This window comes from Wallemia ichthyophaga (genome assembly GCF_000400465.1).
Source record: "Wallemia ichthyophaga EXF-994 unplaced genomic scaffold scaffold12, whole genome shotgun sequence".
Lineage (NCBI taxonomy): Eukaryota > Fungi > Basidiomycota > Wallemiomycetes > Wallemiales > Wallemiaceae > Wallemia > Wallemia ichthyophaga.
Window position 1 is genome coordinate 15,388 of NW_008806285.1, and position 19,704 is coordinate 35,091.

At 45.0% G+C, this 19,704-nt stretch overlaps 8 protein-coding genes across 8 annotated transcripts; 4 read left to right on the plus strand and 4 right to left on the minus strand.

The window, feature by feature from the left end:
- Window positions 1-8: 8 nt before the first annotated feature.
- J056_000820 (Uracil-DNA glycosylase) lies at window positions 9-1,245 on the minus strand (the record flags this gene model as incomplete). The annotated part of the gene is made up of 6 exons (XM_009270448.1): window positions 9-423; window positions 471-623; window positions 667-708; window positions 753-818; window positions 864-973; window positions 1,021-1,245. The coding sequence occupies 6 exons, from the start codon at window positions 1,243-1,245 to the stop codon at window positions 9-11; spliced, it is 1,011 nt and encodes a 336-aa protein (XP_009268723.1).
- Window positions 1,246-1,288: 43 nt separating this feature from the next.
- On the plus strand, window positions 1,289-6,631 carry J056_000821 (Ubiquitin conjugation factor E4; the record flags this gene model as incomplete). The annotated part of the gene is made up of 7 exons (XM_009270449.1): window positions 1,289-2,717; window positions 2,765-2,906; window positions 3,076-3,451; window positions 3,498-4,631; window positions 4,679-4,799; window positions 4,846-6,324; window positions 6,369-6,631. 7 exons carry the CDS (start codon window positions 1,289-1,291, stop codon window positions 6,629-6,631), a joined length of 4,944 nt encoding a protein of 1,647 aa, XP_009268724.1.
- Window positions 6,632-7,006: 375 nt separating this feature from the next.
- J056_000822 (uncharacterized protein) lies at window positions 7,007-8,717 on the plus strand (the record flags this gene model as incomplete). The annotated part of the gene is made up of 3 exons (XM_009270450.1): window positions 7,007-7,033; window positions 7,082-7,828; window positions 7,878-8,717. 3 exons carry the CDS (start codon window positions 7,007-7,009, stop codon window positions 8,715-8,717), a joined length of 1,614 nt encoding a protein of 537 aa, XP_009268725.1.
- Window positions 8,718-8,915: 198 nt separating this feature from the next.
- J056_000823 (uncharacterized protein) lies at window positions 8,916-9,373 on the minus strand (the record flags this gene model as incomplete). The annotated part of the gene is made up of 2 exons (XM_009270451.1): window positions 8,916-9,110; window positions 9,164-9,373. 2 exons carry the CDS (start codon window positions 9,371-9,373, stop codon window positions 8,916-8,918), a joined length of 405 nt encoding a protein of 134 aa, XP_009268726.1.
- A 1,710-nt stretch (window positions 9,374-11,083) lies between these two features.
- Window positions 11,084-12,796, minus strand: J056_000824 (Pre-mRNA-splicing factor SLU7; the record flags this gene model as incomplete). Its single annotated transcript, XM_009270452.1, has 2 exons — window positions 11,084-11,589; window positions 11,635-12,796. The coding sequence occupies 2 exons, from the start codon at window positions 12,794-12,796 to the stop codon at window positions 11,084-11,086; spliced, it is 1,668 nt and encodes a 555-aa protein (XP_009268727.1).
- A 28-nt stretch (window positions 12,797-12,824) lies between these two features.
- On the plus strand, window positions 12,825-14,440 carry J056_000825 (Protein dom34; the record flags this gene model as incomplete). Its single annotated transcript, XM_009270453.1, has 9 exons — window positions 12,825-12,863; window positions 12,916-12,942; window positions 12,987-13,054; window positions 13,109-13,464; window positions 13,513-13,619; window positions 13,667-13,971; window positions 14,018-14,134; window positions 14,178-14,287; window positions 14,334-14,440. The coding sequence occupies 9 exons, from the start codon at window positions 12,825-12,827 to the stop codon at window positions 14,438-14,440; spliced, it is 1,236 nt and encodes a 411-aa protein (XP_009268728.1).
- A 175-nt stretch (window positions 14,441-14,615) lies between these two features.
- Window positions 14,616-15,822, minus strand: J056_000826 (Biotin synthase; the record flags this gene model as incomplete). The annotated part of the gene is made up of 2 exons (XM_009270454.1): window positions 14,616-15,146; window positions 15,193-15,822. 2 exons carry the CDS (start codon window positions 15,820-15,822, stop codon window positions 14,616-14,618), a joined length of 1,161 nt encoding a protein of 386 aa, XP_009268729.1.
- Window positions 15,823-15,980: 158 nt separating this feature from the next.
- J056_000827 (uncharacterized protein) lies at window positions 15,981-19,700 on the plus strand (the record flags this gene model as incomplete). The annotated part of the gene is made up of 10 exons (XM_009270455.1): window positions 15,981-16,023; window positions 16,077-16,167; window positions 16,217-16,255; window positions 16,302-16,513; window positions 16,563-16,620; window positions 16,669-17,848; window positions 17,894-18,586; window positions 18,712-18,755; window positions 18,807-18,968; window positions 19,013-19,700. The coding sequence occupies 10 exons, from the start codon at window positions 15,981-15,983 to the stop codon at window positions 19,698-19,700; spliced, it is 3,210 nt and encodes a 1,069-aa protein (XP_009268730.1).
- Window positions 19,701-19,704: the final 4 nt, after the last annotated feature.

Sequence of the window (19,704 nt, forward strand, 5' to 3'; positions counted from 1 at the left end):
TTGTATCATTAGTTGGACTTGATGTTTTGTACATCTTGAATTGCGTCATTTGTATGCACTTGAGTATCACTCGTAGTTACATCGGCTTTCTCCTCCTCTTTTTCATCCGTTTTAGGCTTTTTCGCGATTGGTTCATCACTTTTTTCGCCTTGGATAGGTGCTTTGTCAACGCGATCTGCAGATTGAACCATCCAATCGATACCCCTTCCATACCTCTCTTTGATCCACTCATCAGCTTGCTTGAAGTGTCCAGTGTTAAAGAATCCCCTGGATGCTGACAACGGAGATGGATGCACCGACGACAGTATCAAGTGCTTCTTTTTATCTACCTTGGCACCTTCAAGCATCTTTTTCGCCCAATTACCCCAGCAGAAGAATACGATGCCTTTAGATTTGTGTCTATCGGCTAATACTTGCAGCACTCTGTTGCATATGTCAAGGCGTAATTGTTAATTCACGCTTATACGCACCTAGTGGTGAACTGTTCCCAGCCCTTGTTACCATGTGATCCTGCAGTGTCTTTCCGCACCGTTAGAGTGCTGTTGAGAAGGAGAATACCATTCTCTAGGCAAAGTCTTTCAAGGTTTCCGTGGTTTGGAGGTTGGAAACCCGGATACTCGTTTCTGAGAGAATGTTAGCACGTTCAAGACATAAAAACACGCCTACTTTAATTCTTTGTATATATTCTGAAGCGAAGGCGGCACGCGTCTACATATCGTCAGAAATCAACACGGTCATATCACCAGACTTACACGCCGTGCTTAACTGAGAAAGCCATTCCGTGTGCCTGTCCTGGGCCATGATAAGGGTCCTGGCCACTGTGATGCGTAAGAGAGGATGAGGTGCGGCGAGAGTGAACACACATGATGCAGCATCTAACGTCGTCGATAGGAGAACGTGACCAATTGTAAATAAGTTCTTTTGGTGGATAAATTGTGTACTTTTGCTCCTCTTGCTTCAAAAACTCTTTGAGCTGGATTACGCGTGAACACGGGCGAATCAGAGCAATTACAGACGCACCCTCTTGAATGAAGGGCTATTAAGGTCCTTCTGTAACGCCTGTACCCATCCAGGGCCAAGGAACTTGTACTCCAAAGCCAGTAGATCACTCGGTGGCTTTGTTCTGTCGACCGACTCTTTCTCCTCGGTTTCAAGCTTTCTCTTGATAGGCTGAGGAGCTGGTGGAATATTCTCCGTGTTCTTCTTGAAGAATTGTGAGATACTCGATTGATTTTTATTTGACATTGGCAGTTTCTCTTGAAGGTGTTTGTACCCCACCACCAACACCATGGACAGCAGACTCGACAATAACGACGCTGAGAGCTCAGCACACACGATAGATTCATCTCCACCAGATTCAGAATTCACTGATGAAGAGGCGCAGTTGGGCGATCATCACGACGATTACGGCGAGCAGCAGCGACTCAGTCTCGTCAGCTACCACGACGAAGAGGAGCATCAGGATTTTGTGCAGAATGCCGATAATGTCGATAATGCCGATAACGCCGACGAGACGCTTGCTTCGCCTCTTATTCAGGATTTCAGCTTTAGGAAGAGCTACAAACGGCGCAGAGACCCCTCACGCAGACAAGGCACCCTATCAATACCCTACGCAAGTTTCAATATACTCAATTCTACCCTTGGTCTTGGTTTTCTGGCTCTACCCAGCGCACTTTCAAAGACTGGCCTCCCACTTGGAATAATCCTGATTACCATCATCAGCTTTCTCGCAGCGGGCTCGCATATCGTTCTCGTTAACACTGGCAGATACCTCGGCGTGCGCAAGATCGAGGATGTCGGTGGCGGTGCTCTTAAGCTTGGCACAAGGGGAAAGGGCATAACAAAGTTGATTGTTAGGATCATTGTCGTCATAACGGGTTTTACATTGGTGGTGTCCTATTTGAAGCATATCAGGATACTTCTACACCCACTTGCGCTGGCCTGGTTTTCTAGCTCATCCTTACAATCTTCATTCTCCCTCGCTTTATTACCAGCAGTGATGGCTGCACCGTTTACGCTCACACGATCATTATCTCATGGCACAATCTCGAAAATGTCCATTGTCATCTCACTCACCTATCCTGTTCTACTTGGTTTGGTGGCTAGCAGAACGATGAGGTATTCCGAGCTGAGACTGCTCGATTTCCAGATGTACAAAAAGCTTTTGATTCACCATCTCAATTGGAAAGCACTCAAGAAACATGCTGAACAGCAGGGCATCTGGAGTAGTATTTCCACAATTGCTTTCTCGTTTGCTAGTCAACATCTCACTTTCCCACATCACCGCACAATGCGCAAATCCTCCCAACAAACATTCAACATCACCGTCTTACTAGCCTATTCTTTGATATTCATCTTAGCGTTACCATTTGCGGTCGTGCCTTATGTTGCGTTCGGAGAGTCGACACCAATTAATATTTTCGATGCGCTTCCATCGCCAAACAATGACGGAGGCGTGGATGCTGCTAGAGTGATGGCTGCTTTAGGCATACTGGGTACATTACCATTTGCAGTGTACACCACCAGAGAAGCGATACTAAGATTGTTGCACATTGAAACTGAACAAGAAGAGCCAAACAGACGCACGCAGACTATCACAACTGGTGCCATTTGGATACTTGCTATTGTGTCGGCTAGTATAGGCGATTATACTATCTACCAAACATATATAAATATCGCTAGGCTGACTTGCATAGCTTTGGGATATCTACTTCCTTGTGAGTCGGTTATAACTTGAAAAAAAACCCCTTCTAACGCTTAAAAGCTGTGTTTTTCGTTATACTCTATCACGTCAAACGACCAGCACCAATCGTCGTGAGCTCAAACGATGGATTAGTATCAACAGATGCGTTGCTGGCTAGGAAAGAGCGTCAGCTTCAGAAACGGAGGTCGCTTCTCAGACTTTGGTGGGTGTTATCGTTGATATGCTGTCATAGCTGACAAGTTTTAAAGGCAGGATTTGTTTATTTTCAGTTTATTACCATTCGCGTTCCTTACCACTGCTTATTGCGTATATGCGCTTGTAAATCACATATAATTCTGTACATTTGCTATTCCAGCCTCTTAATCAAACAGCCATGGGCGACTCAGCACAATCAGACGCAGACAGAGTCAGTCGGAGCTTTTTAGGAGAAAGGTTTCTGATGAGCGTGAGCAGATCCGTTTAAGAAGACTGGAAAGGCTGGGAACACCTGCAGGATCACCAGCACCACAGCCAGCGTTAGAGCAGCAGCAGCAACAGTCACAGCCTCAACGCTCACCAGAAAAGAAACCCAAATTCAGTCCAACAATCCCAAATCCCGCACCTTCTCGCGTCTCAGCACAGCAAAGACAGCCACCACAGCCAAAGCCATCGACAAGCTCACCGAAGCCAACTCTCGAGCCAGCGCAGTGTGGAATCGAGGAGTGGGAGAGCAGGGCTATTCAAGCATCTCTCAAAGTCACTATCGATGTAGGCGTCGTTTCACTACCTTTGTCACGCTCACCAGAATCCACAGGTGCAAATAGCAGATGCGACATCCTGGACTGTGAGCTATCTGAAGCCACTGCTGAACGAGTTGCACGACGAGCAGCCGAATCACCCTGCACTTAAATCGAAAAGACTCACTCCAGATCTCATCGACCAGGCTTTGATTGCACGACTCAACCTCGATCCAAACGCTATGATGGATGACGCTGAAATGCTTACTGTTATCGCTAGCTTGCCGGCTAACCAGACAACTTTCGAGTATCTTGTTGGCGCTTGGAGAAGAGCGCGTGGTCAAGCACTCCAATTGTCCAAGATCAATTACAGCCAATCAGACAAAGATAGAGGTATGGCACTCATCAACAAGCTTAAAGACTTACTGCTTAGCTATATCGGCTTGACTATCCAAGATGCAACTATGTTTGTCCAGACTTCAGAAAAACCAAGCGGCGCTGTTGAATTCTTGCAAATTCTCATTCCTGAAGAAACTAGCTCAGATCCATATGGTGATGATCGCGTCGGTAGAGTTGTCTCTCCAGAGCTGCATAAAGTCTCTCCTGTTGATCTACTTTCTGAAATAGTCAGACGCTTCGACGGCGATGGTTTGGAGGATGTCATTGGTCCAGTTATACAACTTACAGCAGCCCAGGCCAAGGGTTTGGATCTTACCGGTATTAAGTGGAGATCAGTTATCACTGCTATCGAAACACTCTTACAGTTCAAACCTATTGCAGCAATCTTCACAACCCTTCCTTCATTTATACCTAGTCCTGCCAATGCTAAGACTATCGAAAGTGAATCATTACTAGGTCCAATGATCAGTTTATCTACTTTCTCAACCTCTGCACCTAATATTGCAAAGCTTTACTTCTCAGATGCTTCATTGGAGCGTGAATATCAATCACCAATCACGCAAAACACCCTCAGATCTACTCTCGAATCACTCCAGAGCAGCTTATTTGGTATTTTCAATGTTTTGGTCAGAGCTTCTCCACAGTCTAGAGAGAAGGTGTTAGATTTCTTCGCCACGGCTGCAAATGTCAACTCCCATCGTGGCGCTATGCGTGTCGATCCAAAGCGCGCTTCTGGTGATGGATTTGTATTCAATTGTCAAGTTATACTTTCTAGATTTGCTGACCCTTTCATGGACGCTACGTTCTCAAAGGTGGGCTCAGTTGTCGATTCATTCAAAATACTAATAATCTTAATCAGATAGACAAGATTGATCCAAAGTACTTCTGTCATTCAAAGCGTCTGGATATCTCAGATGAAACAAAGATAAAAGCTGACAAAAGTGAATCTGATGCCTACTACAACGAAAACTCTAAAGAAGGTGAGACAATCATTTCCGTTTGTGCGAGTTAGCTAACACACTCAAGACAAACCTGTCAACTTTATTAGCGAAATTTTCTACTTGTGTCTTGCATTCCATTACCTCGGCTATCACTGTGCGCAGCGTCAATCAGGCAGTCTTAAAAAGCACATTGATATGGTTGAGCCTCAGCTCAAATCTCAGAGAGAGCAACTTTTGAATGACCCTCGCTTTGCTCCAGGTACACCGGGTAGAATGTTTGCAGAGAAGCAGCTCGAGAAACAAGAAGTTTTACTCAAGGAACGCAAAGCTGCTGTTGCTTCTTCATGGATTCAACTAGATGATCCTTCTTCGATGTACAGAATCTTGGGATTCTACTCGTTCGCGACTACTTGGATTGTGAGATTCGTAGATCCATCCCATCAACATCCTCAAAAGCTCATCAGCTTACCACTACCCGAAGAAATTCCAATCGAGTTCAAGATGTTGCCCGAATACATCTTAGAATCTACAGTCGATTTCTTCATTCAATTGACAAGGCATCAGCCACATCTTCTTGAAAGCTCAGGTAAAGAAGAATTGATGAATTTCTTGGTCACCTTTGTCTGTACTCCAAAGTATATTGGAAATCCATACAGTCGCAACAAGATAGTTGAAATCATGTGGAATGGTACTCACCCATATGGGTACTCAAGAAGCGGTGTATTGAGTGACAGCATCAACTACCATAAACTCTCATTAGAGCATTTGATGCCATCACTCATGTCATTCTATATTGATGTCGAACGCACAGGTGTCTCTAGTCAATTTTACGACAGATTAAATGTTCGCTACAACATCGCCAGACTTCTTAAAGTGATTTGGAACAATCCAACACATCGTGACAAACTCAAACAAGATACAATGAATAGCGAAAAGTTTGTCAGATTTACTAATTTGGTTATGAACGACTCAACGTATTTATTGGATGAAGCTTTGGGTAAGTTGGCATCAGTAAGACACTATGAAGATGAAATTGCGTCACCTGGATTCTCGAACAAGCCTGATAATGAGAGAGAGGAGATGGTACAATCGTTGCAAGAGTCAGGTAGAGCTGCCGGTAGCTATATTGCTTTGGGTGGAGAATCAGTCAGATTACTCAAGTCTTTCACATCAGAAGCCAAAGCTGCCTTCATGGCACCAGAGATTGTTGACAGATTGGCAGCAATGCTTTGCTACAACCTCGATGCATTAGCTGGTCCACGCTGTCAAGAGTTGAAAGTAAATAATCCCGAAAAGTATGGATGGAGACCTAGACAACTTCTCAATGATATTATTGACATATTTATTAATCTACACGATTGCAAGGAGTTCGTTGAGGGTGTTGCAAAGGATGGCAGAAGTTACTCAAAGGCACTGTTTGAACGTGCAGCCGGCATTCTCAGGCGCAAAGCTATTAAGACTGATCAAGAGGTAGACCTAATGGCTCGATTTGTCAGTCACGTTGAGCAAGTCAGAGCTGAGATGATGGAAGAGGATGAGGCTGATATTCCAGAAGAATATCAAGGTAAGTCTGAATTAAATAATCGACTTAAATAACACATATCTTAGACATGATTATGGCGACACTTATGCGCGATCCAGTCATCTTGCCTGGCTCAAACGCTGTACTGGACAGATCAACAATCAAGAGTCATTTACTTTCTGACAGTACAGATCCATTCAACAGATCGCCACTAACAATAGATCAAGTAGAGCCACACACCCAACTCAAAGCAGAAATAGACGACTGGGTGGCCAAACGCAGACAGGCTAAATTAGATGAGATGACAAAAGCTACAAATGCCAATGATGTATTACCACCACAGAATTGAATGATGATAAATGAAATTTCTACATTCCAAGCATTTTAGTTAGTGAAAATTATCACATGCCACCTAGCCATAAGGAAGGTATTCAAATGAAAGAATCTAGTTAGTGTGATCTCATCTTTGACGATGGAGTATTCATACCCTTGTCTTAACTAGTTTTAGCACGCGTTTGAGTTTAGCAGTCTTTAAAGATGTTCAAATAAGCCATCTTCAAACCTCATCTTCATCTTCACGCTCATTCAATCTTTAATCTAAGCCTTCTCTTTAGACTATCATCCAAAGACTTTCTTATAAGTTCATTTGTCAAGTCACTCGTTACAGCAAAGACAAGTAAATAGTGAAGCGATTCGTATCTCTTTATAACGTAAAATAAAAGCGATGTCCAACAAATTAATGAAGAAGCAAGTGAGTTTCAATGTTGAGTGTTGGCTTGATTATGTCTGACTATCATAGGTTGCCGGCACCGCTGGATCAGCAGTCGGCACTACAGCAGGTGGAGGAGGTAGTGGCTCATACAATGATGGATCCTACCACGGTGTTGGTGCACAAAGCGGCCCAGCTGCAGGTGCTGGCACAGGCGCTTCGACGGGCTCAACAACTGGTGCTCAATCTGGAGCAGCTGGCATCGGTCCAGGTCCAGCTGCAGGTGGAACCACAGGCAAGGCTACAGGAGGTACCACAGGATCAACAACTAGCGGATCATCAGGATCATCAAGCGATACTGACACAACTAGCTCTTCCAGTAGCTCAGATACGGATGATCCAGCAGATTCATCAAAGGCCCCTGTTACAGCCGGTAGCACCAACTCTGGCGTCAAGCAGCCAGCTGACGATCCACCTGCCAATGAGGATGAAACACCAGACAATGAGATCACGATACCAGACGATGATAAACCAACTGAAAGTGAAAAAGACGCATCCGAGTCTATCACTAACTCAATCGTCCACTCTATGTCCTCTTCATCACAGTCAGCTTCTCCAACAGCAACACCGTCCATGTCTGCATCGGAGGAGGAAAAAGACGAAGATGACAACAAGGGTTTAAAGATCGCTTTGCCTATCATCCTTGGTCTATTGTTTATTCTGTTCTTGATCTGGGTTGGTAAGCGTGTCGTCAAGAAGAAGTTTGCTGGTAAAAAGAACAAGCCAACAAACATCGACTTCAATGATGCCGCTAAAAGTCAAGAAACACTTGATGAGGTGAGTTTCTATTTTGTTGATAATTGTCTTACTAATCTATGTTTCGCAGAAATCACCATTGCCTCCACCAGGATTTGCAGGCGCTGGTGCACCATTGTTAGACCGTAGGGGAAGCACTCATTCATCATACAATGGTGCTCCTCCATTGATGCATGCCAACTCAACAGGCAGCCACGGCGATTACTTGAGTGCATACAACCCTAACATGTCAACATACAGCTTTAACAACCTTGGTGGACAAAGACGTCAGGCATCGCCAGTTCCTCCATATGGTCAACACCCACACAATGGAATGTCGAGATCAATGTCAACTAACTCATACCAAAACGGTCCACCACCACCACAACCACAAAGACCTGGTCCACCACAGTCTAACCCATCAGCACCACATTTGCCTGCACTAGCTATACCTGATCCGGAATTGATTCCACTCCCAAGTCCACCACCAAGCGTTTACTCAATGAACCAAATACCAAGCTCACCTCCAAGACCTGACCAGCAACAACAGTTCAGAGACCCATTCAGAGATCCACCACATAGACAGCAAACAAACAGATCATCCATTGTACCACCCTTACACATCAGACCACCGGGCGCAGTCAGAGCTAGGGTATCATTCAAGCCTACTGCCGGTGATGAGCTCTCCATACAGAAGGGAGAGGATGTACAGGTCATCAAGAGATTCTCTGATGGATGGGCTGAAGTTAAGGCATTGGCTAGTGGCAGAACGGGAGTAATTCCGTTACAGATTCTGGATGACCAGCCTACTACGCCAATGAGCTACGGACCTCAATCATCCAACAGCTCCCCAAGTAACTATCAAGCGCCTTCTCAGTCCATGTCTCAGCCTCAAGGCTTCCCATCTGCACCGCCATCCAACTTTCAATGAGCTAAATTCTTTTTGACTTGTTATTCTAATAAATTAATTATATTATAAATAATTACATGTTTCACTAGCGCGAGTTTTCTGAGACCGAATGTAGAATTTATCTACTTATACAACAATAAGATAAATGAAAAAGCATTTGAAAAGCTTCCTTGATGTAAATAATTTGAAGTGGATATCTGATATTACTAGTATCTGCGCCTATAATATTTCTGCCTCTTTGTCGGAGAATAAGTAATCAAAGTAGGCTCTATTCTCATCAACGTTGATGTCTGCGTCCTCGAAGTTGGCATCATTAATATCAGGATCTCTATTTAGTTTGTTTACTGGTGAGTCGAATCTTGGCATGATTTTGTTAGATTTGCTAGTGACACCACGTGGTTGTAAAGTAGAGTTCTGTGATTGCCACAAATAGTTGAGTGATTCGACGCCTTAGCTTTCTCACCGACTCCGTTGTCAATGTCGTAGAACTGACCAAAATATCTTCCAGCTTGAGTAGTGACACCAACAATAGATACTGAGACATCTGCATGATCTTCAAGCCATACTCCTAGCTTGTCTCGGAGAAACTCAGACACGTAAGAGCTGAACGTAATTTGAGAGGGGAACTCAACAACGTAAATCGTCGACTGGGTAAGATTTGGACATCCTCTGATCATTATTGATGGCTATTCACCTTCGTTTTCCATAAACATTACTCTAAGAATACCAAAAGAAAGCACAGTAATGTTCTCTCGATTGAAGGGAAACCCCTCACCAAATTATTTTCGCTGTTTAAGTAAGTAAGCTTATTGATGTTTAAGTTCATGATTGATGAAGTGATTTCCTCAATTTGGTCCAGGCGCCGTCGTTCGTGATGTTTTTTACGTAGTCGGTGTAGAGATACTGCTAATTGATTTCATTTCATACAGCTTGTAATTAGTGTTTGCCACATTTTTGAGAAATTCAAAAATTGCAGCCGCATCCTCCTTTTCGATCAAGCACTTTAAGCGTCTCAGTTTGAAGTGGGGTCTGATGACGACATTACTATATCTTTGAGGTACATCGAACCTGACAAGCTCGGAACATAAGCGAGATAAAGCAGACAAGGAGCTCTTATCGAGGAAATCCATGATCATCAGCTTGATTTCATTGGGTAACGCCAAATATTTGAATCCTTCGATGGACCACTTCTGCTTGCGCCTTCCTCTATTTGAATCGCTTTTAGCCTTCGTTGGTTTTGCTTTGCTAGTTGCCTTCTTCTATGGTAGCATGGAGGTGGTGACTGCCTACAAACAAAGAGCGAGGGCTCATCGATTGGGTGGAAGATATGAAAATCAGAGTGTAGGAGCATTTGAGTAAATATTTTTAAAAACCGAATTGCTGCTATCGTAAAATTGCCGAATCTTACTTCTTTGAGTCTTTGCCCACTTATCTAAATGCAACCAGTAAAGAAGAATCCATCTGTACAAAATTCCTATAGCATTGGTTTGAAATGTTGTTGAGTATACGCCTATCTTGTCCACTTGCTCTCCTAAATTTTTCTTTCAGGGTCCGCTCATCGGCTTACCAATTTATTTGGTCCTAGGCCGAGATCGACGATAATTGACAAGAGAGACCATAAGAACTCACACAAATGCTTCGGGGACTACTTGGAGCTGCTTTCAGCGACATATCGACAGCTAATAACATCACAGAGATCCCTTTTGCAAGGAAATATACTTGTCTGACATCTTTGTTCCAAAATCTAAGATTAGACTCCCACCTCCCTTTCGAAAAGCTCAATGTTGAAATATATTTCTATTTTCGCAGGATCGACAATGTGTTTTCCAAACTGCTCAGATTTAAGACATTGAAAGCTAAAATTTCTAACGAAAGGGACTTGGAATAATTGCATGAGCATGTATAGTTCAAATACGTGGTACTAATCATCACTCAGTATTGAATATTCGACTTCATGGGTGAACTGCTTGGTGGATTATTTTCAAACGCGTCAAACATCCTCGTTGTGGTCTTACAACACAAGATATGCCCACTATCATTGAATGTGATATACACAGTAACAACAGCAGCAAAATGCGATTACTCGTTGTTCGGCGTCCATGCCATTGCTTCAAAGTGTGAGATTGCGCATCTAATTTACCACTTAGACACTTAAAAATGTTCTACAATGATGGCACATCCAATAAAAAAAAACTGACAAATACAGACTCCTCAGTTATGAGATCTTCATAATAAGCATTAAACCTTGAACACAATCCTATGTTGAGTCAGATTGTGTATTCCGTTCCAAGGATTTCCGGAAATTAGAAAAGCAACAATGCCGCACCCAATATCACTAATTACGTTTGTACAACTCTTACAATTTGAAAAAATACATAATCTCTATCTTACAATGGCAGCACGTCATTCGCATTGACATGACGAAGCGGATCATCCTCATCGAGTTTGACCAGCCTCTGCGCTTCAATATCTTCAGCTGTGACTTTACCACCGTCGACTTTGGCTGCTTCTTCCTCTAATTCGACTCTGCTTAGTTTGTTCTCCTTTCTTCTTCGCTCACGATCGACTGCTATCTTGAGTTTATCGTTATCCAAATCACCCAGTGCTTGTGGGTCTTTTGTAAATCCGTACTTATTGCCATCTCGCTCTGCCCTGCCCTTCAAATCAGCAGTACCAGCAGCAATCTTGTCTTTGTGCTGATCTGCGAGTGATTTCTGCGGTTTAGATGCTTCCTCAATCTCGTGTCTGGAGAAGGTCGTCTTGGCAGCCTCTTTGCCTGCTTCGCCCTGGCAGTATGATGTGTATATCGTTGAGTGACAGCACTTGTATCCCCAAGATTTACTTTGCACACTAAACCACGAACCGAACACTGAGCTGTGATTTCCAGGGAAGACTATAATTGGTTAGAGAGATATCATAGTAAAACATTTTAACGCACCATCCTCCTCGTATTTAGATTTGGCAACAGCCCTCTCCTTTCCTTTAAGTAGCTGACCAGATCTCGAATACTCAACATACTCATCGGTCTGACCCAAGCGAATCTCTCTCGGTATATTAGACGCACTGAGGTACTCTTCACCTCCGTATCTGTTGAGCATGCTATTTTTGTGCGTATCCTTGATTTCTTCTTTCTTCACCTTGAATGCACCATGAGCCATTTCAGTGGCTGTTGGATTGGCTTGAACGTGCATATCATGTCCACGGCTTGCAGACTGCCATGCAAAGAGTTGTGTGTTTTGTATACCGGCAGCATCACCACTATCTCTGACGTAATTTTCACCAGCGAACGCACTATCTTCAGGCTTAACGTCGGAATGAGGAGCCTCTCTCATAGATCTAGTTTTTGGATCATAATGTGCCGATTCGATATCTAAATTCATCAGGTATTTCGCTGTATCTTCTCTTATACGCAGATTTCTAACCGTGATCCGGTTATTAGCGTCGACGTTCTGACCGACAGCGTCAGCATTATCAGCGTATTTATCCTCATCATCTTCGTCTTCATCTGAGCTACCGAACTCATCCTTGATCTTCTGCTTGCCTGCGTCAACGACTTTTTTGGCCGCGGAAATGCTATTCTGCTTATCAAGCTCATCTTCTTGAATACGTCGCCGTTCATCCTCAACGGCGGCATATTCTTCAACGACTCTTTTATGTGAAGATGGATCATAGCCGTTCCATCTATCTCTTTTAGCGTCGAAATCGGTGGCAATGTCATGTACGACATCATCCGCTTGAGTGACGCTGTTAGTTTTATTAGCACCACGTTTCCGGGGCCTCTCAACGCAATCCTTCTTAGAGTGACCCATTGCACCGCAATTCTCACAAGCGCCTTTCCTAAAACGCTGGGCTTTGTAGCCTTTGGCAGAACGATCGTACCACTTGTTAAGTTTATCGGCAGAGCTGTCGTACTCTCTATTGAGACGCTGGTGACCAAGACCAGGCTTGCCCGTGTCCATGTACCAAGGAGCTTGTGATATGTATTGTGGGATGTGAGGATTGATTGGTTTTCCATCCTCGTCGAGCTCTGCGGGAGCTGTGCCTGCTTTGCGTGCCTCTTCGAGCTCACGCTTCTTTCTAAGCTCCTCACGCGCGGACATTGCAGTTGTTGGTGGTTAAAGGCAAACGATGAAGCTGCTGAAAAAGTACATAGAAAGGGACAAGTCTGTGAGTAATTACTGTATTGTGATTGGTTTATTTAAATAGCTCATCTTATTAGGGCTGGGTAACGCTCCTCCCTGAAGAAGTACGCCTGATATCCAGTCTACGCAGAATTCTGATATGACGCAGGACGAAGACCTTTGGCATTGCTACAATCTTATTGGACCCGGCGACCAAGTCAGGGCTGGTGCGATAAGGTGTGTACTGTTGTGACTCCCACTGCCACCGACTCTCATTCTCACTCAACTTAGACGTGTAGTGAATACATCGTCCACCGGCTCTACGGATTCCCAGCGCGTTAAACTCACGCTGACTATCGAGGTCGAGAAAACGTTCTTTAGTCCTTCTGCAACGTCCACCACGGAATCCACCCCAGGCACATCCAACCAACCACCACAGAATGCTCAGCTTCAGTTGTCTGGACGCGTTACAAGTGAGAATCCACACGTTAAGCTCGGTGCTTTCCATACGCTTGATTTGGAGTCGATGAGGGACTTCAAACTCGGCAAGGGGCCGGATGGTTGGGATAGTATCAATCTACAGCGAGTTGAGGAGGCTAGTGCGGAAGGTGCTGGCGCAGAAGTTGCTGCTGTACTCGTTGGAGAAGGTGGGTGTCTTTTCTCCCACTTTTAGTTGCCAACGCCAAGTGAAACAGGCAACGCTGCCATTTGTTTGCTCACCAATCATATGACGGTGGTTAAGCAGCGTATTGATGCACAGATTCCACGTAAACGAAAAGGCATGTCTTCAGCCCATGAGAAGGTTTGTCCTCTTTTCTTGTCTTTCATCCCATATCTCAACAAATCAAGGCAACGGAAAAATTTCATGAACAGCTCGCAGCTGCATTCAGTAAACATATCCTTCCTCTCAGTACAAACCTTCGCGTTATTTTATTCGCAGGTGCTTCATTTGCCAGAGACTCCTTCGTCAAAACTCTCCTAGACAATGCACAACACAATGGCGACAAGAGCATTCTGACACTTCGACCCAAGTTTTTAAAAGTTAACACTGGCTCAGCGAATGTACATGCTCTAAACGAGGCTCTTAAAAGTCCTGAAGTTGCAAACCAGCTGAAAGATACTAAATTTGCACGTGAGGGTATGATGCTTGATAAGTAGGTCAGTGTTAATTTGATGGGCCACTCCTAATCATAAATTAAGGTTCAATAAGATGCTAATCACTGATGAGAACCGCGCTTGGTATGGCCCTGACCACGTCCAGAAAGCTATAGACAGAGGTGCAGTGGGCACACTTCTAATCTCTGACTCACTCTTCAGGTGGGTGTGCGTTACTGCTCTCATAACTTTTTAACCTCAACAGATCACAAAACGTTGCTGAAAGGAAGCGCTTCGTTAGGATGGTTGAAGATGTTAGGGGTTTAGGTGGTACTGAGGTGTTAATTTTTAGTGCAATGCACGAATCAGGACATAGTGAGTGTTTTTTCCAGTGCTTTTTTTTTGCTAACGGATTGTCAAGAACTTGATCTCTTGTCGGGTATTGCTGCACTGTTGACTTACCCACTCGACATAGAAATGGTGGAATTAGAAGAAGAAAACGAGAAAGCTGAAGATAAGCAACACTAGTTACTATAAAGCGCTTTTCTATATTTTAAGATGTACGATGGACTCTAATTAGTAGTACAAATAAAGTATGCAAACAAAAGTACATTGCATTGAGTTTACGAAGAGCTTTATGTAATACAACCAAATTAAATTTGAGAAAGAGGAAGAGAAGATATTTTACTGCTATTGTGCCAGCTTAAGCTTGTTGAGTTTGTTGGAGTGGAGAAGGAGCAGCTTGGATTTTGTTTTCGTAGGTGTCTTCGACATTCTCATAAGGTCTCATTGGTTGAAGGCCCCACTTTTCAAACAGCTCAGCGTCCTGATCTTTCTCGACACCGTCTGTAGTAAGCATGTAGCCTGAGAAGATGGCATTAGCACCTGACATGAAACACATTGCTTGTTCAGCATCAGTAAACATCTTTCTTCCTGCTGCTATTCTGACAATTGACTTTGGCATGACGATTCTAGCTGTTGCGATCGTTCTGACGACCTCCTCAACTGCAACCGGGGTGTTGTTTTCCAATGGTGTGCCCTTTATTGGAACGAGTGCGTTGACAGGGAAAGACTCTGGATGTTCAGGGAGACGGGAGAGTTCCCAGATCAAACCAACCCTGTCATCTTGCTGCTCACCAAGACCGAGAATACCACCTGAGCAGACGCTGATTCCTGCGTCTCTGACATTTGAGATAGTGCTCAACCTGTCATCGTATGAACGAGATGTGATGACCTGGAATTTTATTAGATAAAGCAACGTAAACGCGCAAGCCACTAACCTCCGGGTAGTATTCTCTTGAAGTGTCTAAGTTATGGTTGTATGCAGTGAGGCCGGCATCTTTCAAAGCTATAGCTTGCTCAGACGAGAGCATACCAAGCGTGGTGCAGACTTCCATACCCATACCCTTGATCTCCCTAACCATGGCCAAGATTCTATCGAAACCACGCTTGCGACCGCCTACATCTCTCCAAGCTGCGCCCATACAGAAACGGGTAGAACCCGCATTTTTAGCGCGCTTAGCTTCTTGAATGACAGGATCTAAAGCGAGTAGCTTTCCAGCCTCAGTGCCAGTACTGTATCTGCTAGACTGAGAGCAATAGCTACAGTCTTCTGAACAACCGCCAGTTTTGATGTTCATAAGAGTGCACAGCTGAACCTTTCCAGGCTCGTGGTACATGCGGTGTACGCTGGCTGCTCTGTAAACCAATTCGAGGAGAGGCTGTTGGTATATAGCCTGGATATCATTCCTATTCCAGTCATTGCGTATATCACCATCCTTGTGCTCCTTCGAGCTATTTACTGGTCCGTTGGGGGTAAATGGATGGGGATTGAGTTGAGTTGCAAGGCTTCTCGACTGAACTAGTATTTTAAATTGCTGGCGTGGCTTGAATAGGTGCTTGTTGATCATTTTCTTTTCTTTCTTTTCTCGGTGATGGCCGTCTAGCGTCAACGATAAGCCATCGCAACTTTCCGGCACACTCAAAATCCGATCGAAGGACTTTTAGGGACAGCGGCTTTTTCGGAATCAACTGGACTATTAAACATTAGATATCGGATATATTCAACATGCCTCACTTATACAGACACTTGCGAGTTAATCAGATATTTGGTGCGTGCCAGTGAGCAGACTGAAAGTGCAGCAACTCACAGCCATCCACGCAGGCGCTAACACCGACGTTGGCAAGACTCTCATCACAACTGCTCTTGTCTTGGCAGAATCGCAGCGAACGAAGAACAACATCTTCTATTTGAAGTAAGTTGCTATTTGCTGGAGTTTGGCACATTCTCATTCTCCCAAACAGACCTGTCAGTACTGGTCCTGCTGCTGATCAAGACGACGCGTGGGTACTTTCCATTTCGGCGGAGTGTTTGTTGACTCCCGCTCAGTTTTCTCCAGCGCTTCTCTAATAACGACAGAATACACAACCACACTCTCTTTCGCTACAGTGATCCCGTCTCTCCTCACTTAGCCGTTAGCAGAGAATCCGCAACCCAAAAACCTCCGTCCGATAAGGATTTTGCAACCTCAATTGGAAACTACATTAGCAGCAAAGCCAGTCTAAACAACTCTCACTCTCTTTACGTCGAAACTGCGGGTGGTGAGTTTCCGGTGATTTTCCGAGGCTGCATGTTGATATTGAGACACAGGCGTACACTCTCCAACTTTAACTGGAACCAGCCAAGCTGATGCTTACAGGTCATTGCTGTGAGGCTTTTTCCCTCTCGTCTTGCTCTATCTAACAACACCGGCAAGTCTCCCTACCATCCTCATAGCCTCGTCGCATTTGGGCGGAATCAGCACTACTTTAGCTGCCTATGAGAGTCTGCATATGCGAGGCTATAGCGTAGAAGCGATCCTTGTATTTAGGGAGGAGTACTACGCCAACTACCAATACCTCAGTGATTGGGGACGGGAGAGAGGCGTGCATGTCGCAGTGATAGATCAACCACCGTCCAAAGACAGCAATGCATTAAATGACCAGGAAGCACTCCAAGCATATTTCAGCAGTCTGTCTAACGGCGACGGTGCAGTGTTGAGCACACTCGACGAACTCGACACACGCCACAAGAAGCGCATTGAGGAAATCAAGACAATGCCACAACGCACACTAGACAGTATTTGGTATCCGTTTGCTCAACACTCCCACATCAAATCCGCTGAGCAGATCGGCGTTATCGACAGCGCACATGCTGACCACTTCGATGTTCACAGACCAGCGTCTGCGTCTCAGGATCTACTACAACAAGATTTCGACGGAAGTGCTTCTTGGTGGACGCAGACACTCGGCCACGGTAACGTTACACTCGCTCTGGCTGCTGCACATGCAGCTGGTCGGTACGGTCATGTGCTTTTACCTGGACACACGCACAAACCTGTACTGGAACTTTGCGAAAAACTCCTCAAAGGCCCGGGTAGCGGGTGGGCTAACAAGGCTTTCGTTACTGATAACGGTAGTACCGCTATGGAGGTAGCCCTTAAAATAGCCCTCCGAGCTTGCTCGAAGAAGTATGGTGCTGCGAATAGAGGCGTGCTCGGATTGAGCGGTAGCTACCACGGTGACACTATCGGTAGTATGGATGCTTCTGAGCCATCTGTATACAATAACGCAGTCGAATGGTATTCCCCAAGAGGCGGTTTCTGGTTTGATTCACCGCTCATCAAGTACAAGAGTGGAGAGATAGTTCTGAAGGGCGCAGTAAGTATGGGCGTACCAAAGGGTGCTGCTGTTGATGGCGATTATTGGGAGATGGCTATCTCTGACTCTATCGCTGGTGCTTATGGCGTAGAGGAGCGTTTAAAAACGACTCTGACTGTTTTTTACAGAGATTCCATTCAAAACACTCTCGAAAGGCTCGTCGAAGAAGGCAGACACTTCGGTGCACTCGTCATGGAACCACTTGTTATGGGCGCAGGAGGTATGCTCTGTGTTGATGTGAGTTGGTTTTACGTCTAATACTTCCATCTTACACAATTTAAGCCGCTGTTTCAGCGTGTACTCGTTGATACAGTGCGTGACAACGAAGAGCTATTCGCCAACCAAGCTGGCGATGCATACGTTCAAGGACAGGACTGGCAGGGATTACCGGTTGTTTTCGACGAGGTGTTTGCGGGTCTATACAGACTCGGCCAGCAAACTCCGTTGTCTATAATCGGCACCCACCCAGATGTATCCGCTTATGCCAAGATATTGTCTGGCGGGATTGTACCGCTTTCTACAACATTGGCAAGACAGAGTCTGTTCGACAACTTTTTAGGGGAGGAGAAGAAAGAAGCGCTGTTACACGGCCACTCATATACCGCCCATCCTATTGGGTGCGCTGTTGCGAATGCGTCGTTGGATGAGATAAACAAGTTAGCAGAGAGTGATGAATGGCATGCATCGAGAGTTGCATGGGGCAGTAATACCGAGAGCGGTGCTTGGAGCTTATGGACCCCTGAGGCTGTGGAAGTGCTATCACACCTCAACAACGTCGATGGCGTCGTCGCTTTGGGTAGCGTGTTGATAATACATCTCAAGTCATCAGGCAAAGGATATGAGAGTTCAGAAGGACAGCGTTTTCTGGCGTCGCTGGCTAGCGAAGGTATCCACTCCAGACCTCTTGGTGATACGGTCTACTTTATGGCCAGCTTGAACACATCCAAGGAGGCGATAGAGGATATCCAAAACAAAGTGATTCATGGGCTTGAAAAATTTGATGTTTAATAAGGATTGATTTGCTTTTATAAATGTACCTGACTGACGTTGAGAATGGTTGGTGGAGAGTAGCAAGCCAGACAAAGCTGAGAGAGTGATAGTGCATTGTAGTTTACGCTGTCAACAGACACTCGAAATACCAGCTGTGGGTGATGCGCTTTGTGCGCTGACTTATGGCTGCTGCTGACTGACCAAGTGCACTGGCTGCGAATAGAGACGAGTGGCTTGAAAGGCCTACACAGCCAGCGAGAGTGCACAACTTCGGTGATGATTCCAAGGAGGAGTGTATATCCGGGATTGATCTGCTAATGCAGGGTACTTGGATTGGAGTGAGCAAGTCGGGCAAAATAGCAGCGCTGTGGGTAAATCTATATCTGAATAGATCTACTAACAGCGAAACAGCACAAATTACTTTGAACCGCTCCCGAAAGACGGAAAATTGCTCAAGTCAAGGGGAGCGATAACGCGAGACTGTCTCCAGAGCGGCAGAAGCATTGAAGACGATCTCGAAGAGGTTTCAAAAATCAAAGACGAAGTGGGGCCGTTTAACCTGTTACTCATTCAGGCCGAAAAGGGGAACGTGCGCTACGGCTACGCCACAAACAGATCGATATCGACAAACTACCACGGAATGTTTAGCGAGGACATTGGAGGCATGTCGAATGGATATGTAGACGCCAACGACGAGATAGCCTCACAGTCAGAGTGGCACAAAGTAAAGCGCGGCAAAGAAGACCTCGACAAGTCAATTGAGCGCGATATGCAAGAGACGGAGCTACTCGATACACTCGAGAATGCTATCTCCAATGAGGTACACCCAATGCAGACAAGACAGCATTTTCAATTCAGCGCGAGAATCCCACCAATTATTATGCGTCCGGGCGCCAATCCGATTCCTGTGGATGAAGCAAACAAAGACGATATCAAGGCGATATACGCGACGAGGCTCATCACATTTATCCTCGTCGATAACGACGGCAATGTTAAATTTATTGAAAAAGATATTTACCAACTACGCGGCTCAGATGTCCTCAAGGCTGATAGCCAGCGCTCTTTGTTCTTCGACAACGACCACGGTCAATCTAAATAATTTG